General features: G+C 43.2%; 1 protein-coding gene across 10 annotated transcripts in view; it reads right to left on the reverse strand.

The window, feature by feature from the left end:
* Window positions 1-6,357: 6,357 nt before the first annotated feature.
* The window catches only part of BTRC (beta-transducin repeat containing E3 ubiquitin protein ligase), a 168,332-nt gene continuing 161,456 nt past the window's right edge, over window positions 6,358-13,233 (reverse strand). For all 10 annotated transcript variants that reach the window (XM_043475667.1, XM_043475666.1, XM_043475662.1 and 7 more), the window contains 3 exons: window positions 12,744-12,822; window positions 8,606-8,798; window positions 6,358-6,691 (listed from right to left, as the gene is read on the reverse strand). In XM_043475667.1, the coding sequence (XP_043331602.1) occupies window positions 8,637-8,798; window positions 12,744-12,822 (241 nt within the window). In that variant the 3' untranslated portion in view covers window positions 6,358-6,691; window positions 8,606-8,636. The remainder of the gene's footprint in view (window positions 6,692-8,605; window positions 8,799-12,743; window positions 12,823-13,233) is intronic.

The following is a 13,233-nucleotide window of genomic DNA, read 5'->3' on the forward strand; positions in this document are numbered from 1 at the left end:
AGTCTCTCTAATTGTCAAAAATCTAATTTAGTGTCTGAAACCCGGGCCGGCCTGGGGTTAAATGGAAGGAGGCAGGCCCAGCCATAAATCTGCCCTCCCAGCCAGGGCTTGTGCTAATTCTGCAGTTAAGTGAGGGGGTGAGGAGGGCAGCAAGATGGGACAGGGAAGGTCCTGCTAGGGGGTAACTCTGACCCTGCACACCAGCCCCTAGGTGCTAAGTCATAGCCAGGCCCTCCTCCTTTACTGAAGGAAGAAGACTTTCCTGGTACTGAGCTGGGCCAGGCAGGGTTAAGTGTCTTAGACCAGAGGAGTCTCAGGATCTGCATGGCTGGGCTGGAAAAATCCTCAGCCCCTCTTCCTGGACCCACTCTGGGTCTAAGTGGGCTCAGTACTTGCAAAGTGATAGGAAGGTCACATTTCCTAGCCACCTGCTGAGACTTTGGTGAGGAAGAGGGCATAGAGAGTCACACCATGTGACCAAGTTAGCAGTCGTCTTGAGTGATGGGGACCCACGGGCCACTCCTCAGTGGGGAGAACAAACACCATCTGTGGGCTTCTCTTTTCTGGGTCCCTGACTCCAAAGCACCAAAGGAGGTACACAGGCACATGGGGACTGGGACAGCCTCCCCTACCCAAGGCCTCATTTGGCCTGAGGCAGGGGAGGGCTCTCCACCTGGGCTTGGTAATGAGCTCACTCCCCCCCAGAGCCACTAATTGAAAGCAAAGGGTGTGGTAGGCGCAGCGGGAGAGGCTGGGGGACTGAGAGGTTTCCCTGAGAGGCTCTGCTTCCATGGAGGGGGAGGAAAAACGATTTCTCCTGGCTTCTGCTTCCTCTCACCAGGCACCCACCCGGCCTCTCCTGCTGCTAACAAAGTACCTTTAATTAGCAGCCTAATAAAATGCTCTTAATTGGCAAGAGCCAATCAGGATGAAGAGAGGTCTCCTCCCTAGTCATTGCTGATGGTGGCAGAGCTTTAGGTTTTGAAGGGGAGAGGGAGTCCAGGAACAGCACTGCTTTAGGAAACCGTGATTTCAGGGTGAGTCTTCCAAGGTGTGCCCTAGACCTGTCTTCCTCTGGGGAATGATCCGACACTGGCTTTCGAGGTGAGACCCATAACCCTCAAGGCCCAGCCTCTGCCCAATTCTGGGCTCAGAAGTCCAGCCTACAAGTGACCACTGAGCCAATGCCAGTGGCCCTGGTGGCCTCCACTGATTCCTCCCCTTCTCTCTTCTTCACCCTCAGGGAGGAGACTCCAGTGTGGTCTCGGCAGTGTGGAGAGCCCTTTTTCTTGTTCCTCACATTCCTCATCTGCACAATGTCAAGGTGCACCTGATGCTCTGACATGCTCCTGTTCGAGCAGGGACAGTTCGGCACCAGGGTCCTGTCATCTAACTGCCCGAGAAGGCTGTAATGACCACAGTTGTCAATCCAGGGACCACAAGCCAGGAAGTCTGGTCAGGCAGGAAGCATCACTACTACTAAAAGCCCATAGATATAAAACAAGGATGGGTCCATTTTGCCAAGGTTTTTGCTTGTGACACCAGAAGGGACAAAGGGAGGGGTCTAGCTGCAATCTGGTACCCACTCCCCTAGGTTTGATTCAAGGAGGGAAGGTGGGTGAGTTTCCCCAGTCAATGCTCTCTTTGTTTTTATTGCTTGTTGGAATCTCTCTGGAAATTGCTCCCAAATGTGAGCTCTCCCATCTCAAAATTGATCAAATGGGATACAGGGGAAACCCAAGTCTTTTCACCTGATAAGGAGGCAGAGGAAAACTTAAGCTCTGGGCTCAGGTTGGTAGGCCAAGGCTATGGTGACCAGTTCCCAAATTAGACATCATCTTGGCTTTAATTTAATTTAACATGGAACACTTAATTGTATGCCTGGGTCCCCACATTTACTCATACCATTTGGCCCTGAGTCTTCTCAATGTTGTTTTTTCATGTCAGATTTTCTTTAAAAGGTCTGTTTACTCCCTCAATTTCTATATTGAAAAAAGTCATTGTCCTCTAGATGTTGGGGTAAAGAGACAAGACACCCAGAAAATTCACTTTAATCTTATATTTGTAATTAAGTTACCTTTTTTTCTGAACAGTTAAAAAAAAACACACTATATCATGATTCTAGGTTGTGAACATATCGGTACATTGACTACACATCACCATAACATAATCACAAAAGTCAAAGCAGTCGGTACTGAAGAGTCTAGAGAACAAAGGCTGAGCAAAAGCTCTCAGGGAGGCTCACACTTGTTGCCAGGCCTGCCCCACAGCTGGAGTCCAGTGAACATCCCTCAGAACAGTCTGCATTGGGCTTGAGTGATCACTGATTTGGGAAAGTGTTAGTGTCCTTGGTACCCAGAGATCTAACCTTGTTTTTTTGTTTTTTTTCCATCAATGTCCAAGAAAGGGAAAGGGACAGAGGGGAGGTGATGCTTTATAATGCTGTTTACCGCAGTGACCTTTGAACACCCACACAAGCACAGAACCAATCGGAAGCTAAGGGTGGGCTGGAGAGATGTTGGCAGGTCATCCACCTCCAGGAAACTTTAGATCATAGGTACTCAATTTCCAACAGAAGAGGTTTCTGGATATCAGTGCATTAAGTTCCACCTGAAATCAGGTAGCCATAATCACACTTTTTTGGTTTCTCTCCTCAATTTCAAGGATTCTGAAGTCACAAATGAATTACAGGTAAAAATAACAAGAAGCAAAACTCAGCTTTATTCTACTAAGAGATGGCTGTCTTTTTGGCACAGATTATTTTGAGTCTGTGGATAATGTAAGGGGTTTGTGGTCTGTTAGCGATCAGCTGTGTGGATGAAGTCTGAGGAGATGAACTCAGCCTGCAGGATCGGGTACACTTGATAGAAGTGAGGGTTACTCTAGAAGGGAAGAGAGGAAGGCAAAGAAAAGGAAGGGCACCTTTTCATGCTCTCCAGATCGTGGAAGTCTGTTGAACTCAGAAATGGAGGAGGAGATCACAAATGTGGATTAAAGTAATATGGCAAACCTGATAATCAGACAGGTGGTGGGCATCTAAACATCCCCTTTTACACCTGAAAGTACCTTGGATTCCTCCAGAATCAAGTTTGCAGCCTAGCCTCTCTGGCCTGCACTATTCTAGGCAGGAAGGTGTTACCACATAAGATGCCAAGAAGATCAACAATACCAAAGTGTATAATTCTAGGGAAGAAAATGTTGCCCTAGTTATTAATATTCTAATATCCCCCCGCCCACTCCACCCAAAGCCCTGAATTTCCACATATAACCAAGTGCTAACCACAGCTGTTCAGACCAGTGGGTACCAGGAAATGGCAAAGAGTGCATATTTTCTTCTCTTCAACTTTTGGTTTTACAAAAGAAAAATAAAAAGGATTTTTCTTACTCAAGCAGAAAACAGAATGATTTAGGGGTCCCAGGATCCTTCCCCAAAACAAGTTATGAGGGCCAGACTTTATTACTTGTCAGTAGAATTCCAGAGAGTCTGTCTCTGAAATTTCTGGTAAAGAGTCATTGGAAAGAATTTTGCCAAGAGACAAGTGTAAAAGGCCTCCCATTCACAATTCATGTCCACTTTCAAACTGCACAGAGGGAAGTAAAAGGATGTTCTCAGCAGTGGAAATACACACATGTAGCAAGGCATGCTGGTTATGTCCAAGAAGCCCCAGTGTGAACAGAGAGCTCACAAGTGCCCATAGAGCAACCGGGTGCAGGGGCATGCACATGCTCCTCGCTTGCTTTTGAACACGATTCCTCTATCTTTATGAAACGTTTCTGGCAGGCCCACACTGGAATTTTAGTGAGAAGAGACTAATCTACAATGGGGACATTTCATTTCAGAGCCCAGAGACACCTTCACTTCCTTTTCTACCATTTCTTTGGAGGTGTTAAGACTTTCTTTGTTTCTCTTTTTTTTCTCTTTTCTTTTTAAAAAGGTCAAACTTTACATTTATTCTAGCCCAGTTGGGGATTAGTGATAATCAATTCCCACTGAAATCATGCAGAGATGGTAAGTGGGATTTACCTTCTCTGGAAATGAACTTCTACTTACCTGATTATTTCTTCTACAGTGAACTGGTAAATGACCCCCAGAGCTGAGAAATGTGACTGACTCAAGTTTTTCAGACCACTTAACTTCATTCCCATTTCCAACAGCAGCAGAGGACAACTTGCAGAATATCCTTGATGGAGCTGATGGCTCCAGACTGCAGGGTCCACTCTTGATCTCATTTATGATGTACTGGACAAGCTCCCAAAATTGTCTTAGAAAGGACATACCTTACACTGAACCTAGATGGGCGAGCAAAACCCCGGGCACCAATGACTATTCCACAGTTCCACTTCTGAATAGCAGCATGTAAGAGAAGGGCTGGTCAAGTTATGGCTACTGGACAATATTTTGAAACAGTTCAAAATCCATTGCCTCTTTAGTGCCTGACCTGGGTGTTTTTCAGGGTGGTCAGCCCTCTGCCTCATCTATAGAAAATCCTTAACCAATCAAAATCCATTAATAGTCAAGACAATAGACAAGGAACCCTGATAGTGGCTAAATAGAAGACATTTCTCTAGCATGTGGGTAGTTGGTAAGGGAATTATACTCAGAAAATATTTCCCTGGCAATGACATATCATTACACTGGAAAATATTTCTCTCTATAACCTGTTACTAAAAGCTTAAAAGCACTCATAAAGCAGGAAAGGGAAAATACATACGCACAGTCTGCCTCTCACTATGAAAAAACATTCGGTCTGGGCACGTTTTGGAAAGAGGATTCCTTCTGGCAAAGCAGAGGGAACAGTGAAGATGGCTTTCTCTCTCCCCGCCTCCCTTGCTGAACTAAAGTGGCCTGGCTTTGAGGTCACCTGCTACAGGCTCCCACTGAAATTTTACAGCAGCTGGTTAAAAGAGGCTTTTCTTTTACTCAACTGTGTTGATCAGTAATGGAAACAATGGGCCTGTCAACTCAGCTTCCAAGGGACCCTTGAGACTGCCCTGGGCCTTGCGGCTGTTGATGGGTGTGTCTGTGTCCCATGAGATGGCTGGTGCAGGCCCACTCCTGACCTGGAAACAAGTGGGGCACACAGGGATAGTACTCCCTGTGCTCCCGGGTTGGGGGCATACATGCCCTCACCTGAAGCTCCTACCGGTCAGCCTTGGCCCTTGCTGAAGTTCATTTGTTTATGTTGCTCACCAACTGCCACAAAAATTTTATTGGCTGGGGAGAGTGGAGAGTAAAATAAGGCCAGGAGGAGGAAGAAAAGTAAAGAGAAGGCAGTTTCTGCACCATTAATAAACCCTGTATGCCAAACTTCACCCTGATTCTCTCTCTCTGGCAGCTTTGCCTTTTATAAACACCAGGTTTGGAAAAGCAGAAGGAAGGTTCTGCAGTGCAAGGCTGAGATGATTAGCTTGATTTTTGAGGGACGATATTTACTGGCCTAAGTGAAAAAGACATCACCTTTTAGTCCTGACCACCTGGTAAGCTAGTCTGATCATGGTCTTGGCAAAGAGACAGGTGCTCTGGGTACTCACAGGCTCTGATGAAGAAATCAGAGCTGCAAACCATTATGCAGAGAGTACCGAGCAACTGGCTCCGGCCATTTCAGTTCTTTCTGTAGGCTGAGCCTTAGCAGTGATTTAAGATGAAGTACAATGCTTTTTATTACACATCTAATTGTTAATGAGAGGAAATGCAATCAGCAACTCCTTTCCACACTCTACATGGAATCCAGGAGACTGCTGAGTCCAGAAAAGATGTGGCCATTGATGGAGCCCAGGAAATTTCTGCCGCCTCCCTTTTGGGGGTGGGGGTGGGGTGTGTAACAAGGGGAAGAGAGAAGAGTTGCAAATATGAGGAGAGTACCATGTTTGAGAATCCATTGCTGCCACAAAGGGTCACTTGCGGCCAAAGCCTGGGTTTGAAATTTTGACTGAAAAACATTTTAACTCTTCTAAGTATTGCATTTCCTCATTTGCCTCATGATAACTGAGGATACTTTCTTCATACTTTTTCTTCTCAGGTGAAGCAGAGAAACATGTTGAAGGCGAGTGGAACAGCAGGGGGCAAGAGGGACAGAAACAGAGAAAGAGATGGAACGAAAGAGGCCCAGATCTTCCAGGGCGTATATTCTTGTTTTCTTTCTTTCTTGCCCCAGAGGCTATACAGACAGTTGCCTCCTCCTAAGCAGAGTGGGGTTGCGGCAGGTCCTGCTGGGTGCTGGACACGCCTGCAGTTTACAGGGAGACACTAGGTGCTGTCTGGCTTGAAGCTGCATCGCCCGTCCCCTAGAAGTGGCTCTCTCCTAGTAGGCTACACAGGGAAACTAGTTCTTCTGCTTAAGAGCAAAGCAAGAGAGATTCTGGCAAAACACTAAATATATTTATAAGTCATCTTTGTCTGGAACCAAATGAGGAAAAAACAGGTGCAGAGGGGAAAGAAAGAGGGGAGGTAAGGTTTAAAAGTTCCAATCATTCACAAAAGATAAAAGACATCTTCTGATAGCAGCACGGAAGCAGTCAGCTGTGCTGAGTAGACCATCCCGGGTCGACTGCAGACCAACTGTGTCCCAATAGGAGTCTTAAAGCCCCGCTCCTCGGCTAGTCCGGGGAAAGTGGGTGGTAGTTTGATTGTTACTGTTGTTGCTTATCCTGGTATTGGCAGATATGTTAAATACCGCAACTTTAATGAGTCCTGTGTGAAAACAGAGCACAGAGTCATTAGTCCCTTTTCCTGTATTTCTCACTTTCTCTAAGAGGAAAAGAATATTAAACTAGCTGTCAATTGGGAGAAAGGCTCAGGGGTCCTTCCTAATACCTGCTCTCTGTCCATGTCACACAGGAGTTTCTGTCAAAGGCTACATGGCCTGTTTGGGAGCTCAGCAGGGCTCACTGACATGCTCAGTACTCTAAGTGTTCATGCACAGTGACTCTGATGTCTAGAGATTAACAATGACTATGGTGGGTGTAGCACTGAGCTTTCACCTGCTTCCTAGAATGGTAGAGCAGGTGAGGACAGCTCTGAGGTTCTGGCTTTGGTGGCCATGAATGCAGTATGCCACTAAAAAAAAGTGGGGGAGTAGGGTGAGGCTCTCTGGCTGCTTGGCTGGAGGGCACTGGTAGTGTAGATGAGGGGAGAGCCTGGGTGTTAGATGTGTGCCCCAGAAGCGCCCCTGGTACCGTCAAGGATAGGTGTGTAGGTAGTGACTAGAAATGTGGCCTGGATTAAGGCAGAGGGTGGGACTACACATACAAATTGGAGATGAGAGCTGAAGCTTGGGGGAGAGATAAGGGAGCCAAAGAAAGGAACTCAGATAAGGAAGAAAAGCCTGAGACAGACTCTTAGTGGATGTCTAAGTTTCAGGAGTGAGACAAGAAGGAAATGTAAACAATCAGAGAGCCAAAATGCCATTGAAATCTGAGGAGGACAACATTTTGGCAAAAGGAGGGGATACCTATATGACAATTTCAATATTGATACTAATTAATGGTTACTTTTTTTATTGAGGGCCTGTTACGTGCTAGGCACTGTGCTAAGCACTAAGATTTCGATGCATAACATTTGATTCTCACAACTATGTGTGGTAGGTATTACAATTTGCAAGGAACTTTAGGCCTGGGGAAGTTGTTTGCCCAAGGGCACATGGCTAGGATTCTCACCAAGCCTGTCTGTGTGTGCCTTGGCTGAGGAAACGGCACATCCTCTGTGAGAGAAGTGAGTACTAAAGCTTGCCCAGCAAGGCTTAAAACACCCTGTTCAGAAGAACCATGGCAGAAAGACATGCAGAAGAGTGTACTGAGTGTGTGCTTCTGCCACAAGAACAGAGGCAAATATAGGAAATGAGAAATCATAATAATGGCAATATTTCCCAGTAGCTAGTACAGTTTTCCCAAACCAATGATTACCTATATCTGACCTGCTCAGGACCATCAGGTACGATCTGAGTATCCCAGGGATATAGGTTAAGATGAATATTAGGATCTTCTTCTGCCCCAGAGACAGGATGGAGATTTGAGTGGGAGAATATACGAAGTTCTCACCAACTCCAGAGCTACTTCCAAGGTCAAAAAACAGTTGGAGGGGGCAGGGAATGCAAATAAGAGGGATGGAGAAAAGCTCCCTCTTATAATCAAATGACACTGACAAGAGCTATGAGAAGGCAGCCTTGTGTGCTATTTTGCCAAGAGATTTTTTTCCTTTCCAACATCAGATTATCTACTTGGGTTAAAGGGCCTCCACTGTAGTTACTAGTTTAATCTGGGAATTACAAAGCCACAGGCTTTGGGGTCAATACTCTTAGTTTTGAAACTGATTTAAATCTCATTTTATTTCCTTAACAATCCAACCAGGTGACTGAGGCAGGAATATTAGTTCCACTACACAAGGATCATCGAGATCTAGCTCAAGAATTATCTAAGGACTGAGGCTGGCTACCTCAATCAAGGGCAGCATCCAGTGTGCAGCCCAGCCCTGTCTCATGGTGTCAGCTTCTCTATTATAGGACTTGGAGCTATAAAGGGCACGAGAAGGCTCCATGAACTCACAATACCTTACAGCCAGTGTTCCATCGCTTACCCTCAGTGCTATGTACACAATTCTTTTTCATACCTGGGCGAGTCTGAGGTCAGTGTATGAGTATTTATCTGGAGATATAGGTGTATGTTCGAGAAGGGGAGCGGGGAGGTTCAGCTTGGGCAGCTGGATCATTTAGGAAGTCCCAGATGAGGATTGTGTCATCATGTGAACTACTGACAATCTGGAATTCATCAAACTGGAGTCGGAAAACTCTTCCAGAATGCTCCTAAAGAAGCAGAAACAGAACTTTTGAACTATTCAAAATCAAAAGAACACAAATTCAGCAACATGTCAAAAGGAGTCTATGGAAAGGCTAAAGCAGATAGTCTTCTTGACCATTTAGCTGTTTCAGGAATACAGATGAAAATCTTAATCTGGATTAAAGGCAGGATATAAAAGTCAAATACTGGGTAGTCGATTTCATATATAGTCAAAGTAATATTCACTGGAGCTGACACATGTCAAACAGTACACGAGTTTCTCACTGCTAACTCTCCTAGACTTAGCCTCAATGAGAACATTCCTTAGTACCTCTCAGGCTTTATCCTCTAGGATATCTAGGATTCTATTACAGGATTCTATTCTGTATCTCTAGGATTCTATTACAATCATAGGCCAAGAGCAATAAGCAGTACTGTGCTGGTATGTACTTATCAATTAACTATCCCCAATTTGTACACACACACACACACACACACACACACACAAGAATGGGGCTTCCCTGGTGCTGGTGGCTCAGATGGTAAAGAATCTGCCTGCAATGCAAGAGACCCAGGTTTGATCCCTGGGTTGGGAAGATCCCCTGGAGAAGGGAATGGCTACCCACTCCAGTATTCCTGCCTGGAGAAGCCCATGGACAGAGGAGCCTGGTGAGCTATATAGTCCACGGGGTCACAAAGAGTCGGACACAACTGAGCGACTAAGCACACATACACATACTGTTTTCCATTGAGGCTGCACTATTTTACATTCTTTACAAGATGTAAATGAGCTCATTAGATACATGATCATCTGTGTTCATAAGACATACTGGTAGACATATCTGTAGTTTTCTTTTCTTTGTTTGGTTTCAGGATTAGGGTAATGCCAGCCTCACATAATTAGGTAAGAAATATTCACACTGCTTTTATCTTCTGGAGGAAAGGATAGAGCATTGGTATAATTTCTTCCTTAAATATTTGGTAGAACTCATCAGTGACCATATGGGCTTGGTGCTTTCTGTTTTGGACGGTTATTAATTATTTATTCTATTTTTTTAATAAGGTTAGGTCTATTCAAAATGTTTATTCCTAAGTTGTGGAATATTGTATCTTTCAAGGGATTGGTCCATTTCATCTGGGTTATCAATTTGGAAGGCACAGAATTGTTCATAGCATTCCTTTATTATATCCTTTTAATGTCTATGGGATCTGTACTGATACAAAGTTTACTATTCAAAAATCAATGTATTCAAAAACATAAAAATTAACAGAATAAAGGTGAAAACCATACTGACCAACTTGACAGATGCAGATAAGAGCATTTAACTAAACCCTATCCACTCCTAATAAAAGCTCTCTATTCTAGGAACTGAAATGAATCTCCTAATCCTCTGATAATGTGTCTATGAAAAACTTATAGCTAACATATATCTATGTAAAATGGTAAAAGACCAAATACCTTTTCCCAAAGATAAGGATATCCATTCTTACCAACTGTTTTGAGCACTGTACTGATGGTCAGTACAACAAAACAAAAAAGAAAAATGAAAAGTATGCAGACTGGAAAAGAAGAAGTGTATGTAGATATCTTGCAATGAACAATCCAGAAATGAAAAATCTTAAATATAATTTATAATAGCATTACAAATAAGAAATATTTATGGATAAATATGACAAAAGACATAGAAAACCTTTACATTGAAAGCTATAACACATTATTGAGAAATTTAAAAAGGCCTAAATAAGTGGTCTTTATTTAGAAGAAGATTCAGTGTTGTTAAGGGAAGGAGAGGGCATGAGGATACAGTCCTCTTTGGTTGGCATGATGCTTTCACTGTTTTGTATATATGTCAAAATTTATTAAGTTGTATCTTACTTTAAATATGTCCATGTTATTGTATGTCAATTATATCAAAATTAATCTATTTTTTAAAATGTAGACAACTCAATAAATAAATTAGGATGAGATTTGAAGACACTTCAAAAGAAGATAAGCACAGGAAAAGATGTTCTATACCATTAGCTATCACAGAAATTCAAATTAAAACTACATACCCACCCAAGTAGCTGTAATGTTTTTAAAAACTGACAAAACCAAGTCCTGTCAGGGATGTGGAAAAATAGGACATTCACACATTGTTAGTGGAAATGTGAAATGGTTTACATTTGCAAACTCCCCAAGTGCTACTTTGGGAAATAGCTTGATAGTTTCTTTTAAATTTCAATGTATATTCAGAAATCATACTTCTAGGTATTTACCCAAGAGAAATGAAAGAAAAAGATGTACACACAAAAGCCTATACTGGGATGTTTTCAGTATCACAAAGACTGAAAACATTCCAAAAATGTCCTTAAACTGGTAAATGAAGAAAGAAATTGGTTCATCTACACAAGGGAATACCACTCAGCAATAAAAAGGAACAAAGTATTAACATATGCCACAATGTGAATCAATCTCAAAAGAAGTGAAAAAAATGAAAAATGCAAAAAGCTACATAAATATGGGCTTCCCTGGTAGCTCAGCATGAAAGAATCCGCCTGCCAATGTAGGAGACATGGGTTTGATCCCTGGTCTAAGAGATCCTATCTGCTGTGGAGCTACTAAGCCTGTGTGCTGCAACTACTGAGTCTGTGCTCTAGGGCCTGGGATCTGCAACTACTGAGCCTGTGCACGGCAACTACTGAAGCCCATGTGCCTAGAGGCCATGCTCCCTAACAAGAGAATCCACAGCATTGAGAAGCCTGAGCACTGCAAGTGGAGAGCAGCCCCCACTTGCTGCAACTAGAGAAAAAGCCCACGCAGCAATGAAGACCCAGCACAGCTAAGATTAAATATAAATAAAATTTTTTTCAAAAGCTACATTAATTTAGTATATATGACACTTATAAGACAGCAAAACTACAGGGATAGTAGCTAGGGGTTGAGGACAGGGGATTAATATGAAGGGGTATCATTTTTAAGGTGATGAAATTGTTCTATATCTTGACTGTGCGGTTTACAAAGCTACAAATTTCTATGCAAAATATACAGAAGTACACCAAAAAAGGGAACAAATTTTCCTGTATGTAAATTATAGTTCAAAAATCAAACAAATGTACGTACATGTTTAAAAAACCATGTGTGAAACATGCAGGTAAAACAGGTCTAGTGCTGAAAGAATGAGCTTTATATTCAACAAGGAAGACAAAAGTATCGCTCTCTTCTCCAGAGCAGAGGCTGCCTAAAGTGCTGAGAGGCAGGATTCAGGATGGGCTTCAAATCCTTGCTCTCATCTTTTCCTGAGTTGTGCAGAAGATTCTGTCCTCCATGATACCCCACCTACTCTTTCTGTCACGGAAGCAGCTTTCAAACGTTTGGGCCATTTTCTGATCTGGGCCTTTGGCTAACACCATGATAAAGAACTTGGTGCTTTTGAGATGACATTCTTCCTTCTAAGTCATGTCTTTCCCCAAAATGTCAAGATGTTTGGGCCAGGGGGTATAACAGAATAAAAGAGACAGGATTCGAATTGCTGGAGACAGCATGCCTTAAATAGGAAGCGAACTCAGGGGCGGACCAGGGGGTTCATGCAGGCTCCCCGTGGCACTTTTTGCAGGCACAGGTGTGCAGGTCCTCAGATTCTGGACAGGTTCCAATCTGAGTAATTATGTTCTCTCTCCCCAAGTCCCCCCTACTGTTTCCAGTGGATACAGAATTCTTATTCACTTCCTGCACTAAACTGTTGTGTAGAGTTGCTGCGCAGCTGTTGAACAGCTGCCACATTCTTCTCCGTAGACAGTCTCCAAAGCACTTTTGGATGAAAGGCAGCTATACAAACATATTTTATTGTCAAGTACTTGTTGCCTTTCCACTTAGTAGTAGACTTTGTGAGGTTCTAACTATCAAATCTAGATCTGTATTCCACAGCACATCAATGTTAATTTCTTCCCCTTCCTGCTCCTCAAACCCCTCTAAACAATATGGCTCTTACCACAAGGGTCCGTAGACAAAGAGTTCCTGCAGGCGCACGAGGGTCCAAGGCAGCTACAAGATCCCACACTTTAATTTTTCTAAAGATCAAAGAGGCAACCAAAATCTTAGTAAAAAGCAAAATTAAGGGGACACAAGAAAAATAGCAAGAAGTCACGGCAATAAATGTATATGGTGAAGACAGTTTATATGATAAATGCAGCTCACAGGATATATAAAAACGTTTTTGATTTGGAGACTCAGTTCATGCATTCATTCTTGGGTAGAGGTTATTAGTCTTAAAAGGGGAAAATGTACGTGATTAACCTAAAAACAAGAAATAGGTTAGCTTTAAACAAACTGAAGAGAGTGAACAGTGAAGTCACACCATACCTTGGGACCAAAAGGGGTTCTTATATATTAAGAACTCTTAATGGTAGATGAGATCACTTAGACCTAGAAACCTATAATTCTGAGGCATTTTTTTCCTGGTCAATTCTGAGAGTGGCCCA

Source organism: Cervus canadensis, chromosome 8 (genome assembly GCF_019320065.1).
Source record: "Cervus canadensis isolate Bull #8, Minnesota chromosome 8, ASM1932006v1, whole genome shotgun sequence".
NCBI classification, from domain to species: Eukaryota; Metazoa; Chordata; class Mammalia; order Artiodactyla; family Cervidae; genus Cervus; species Cervus canadensis.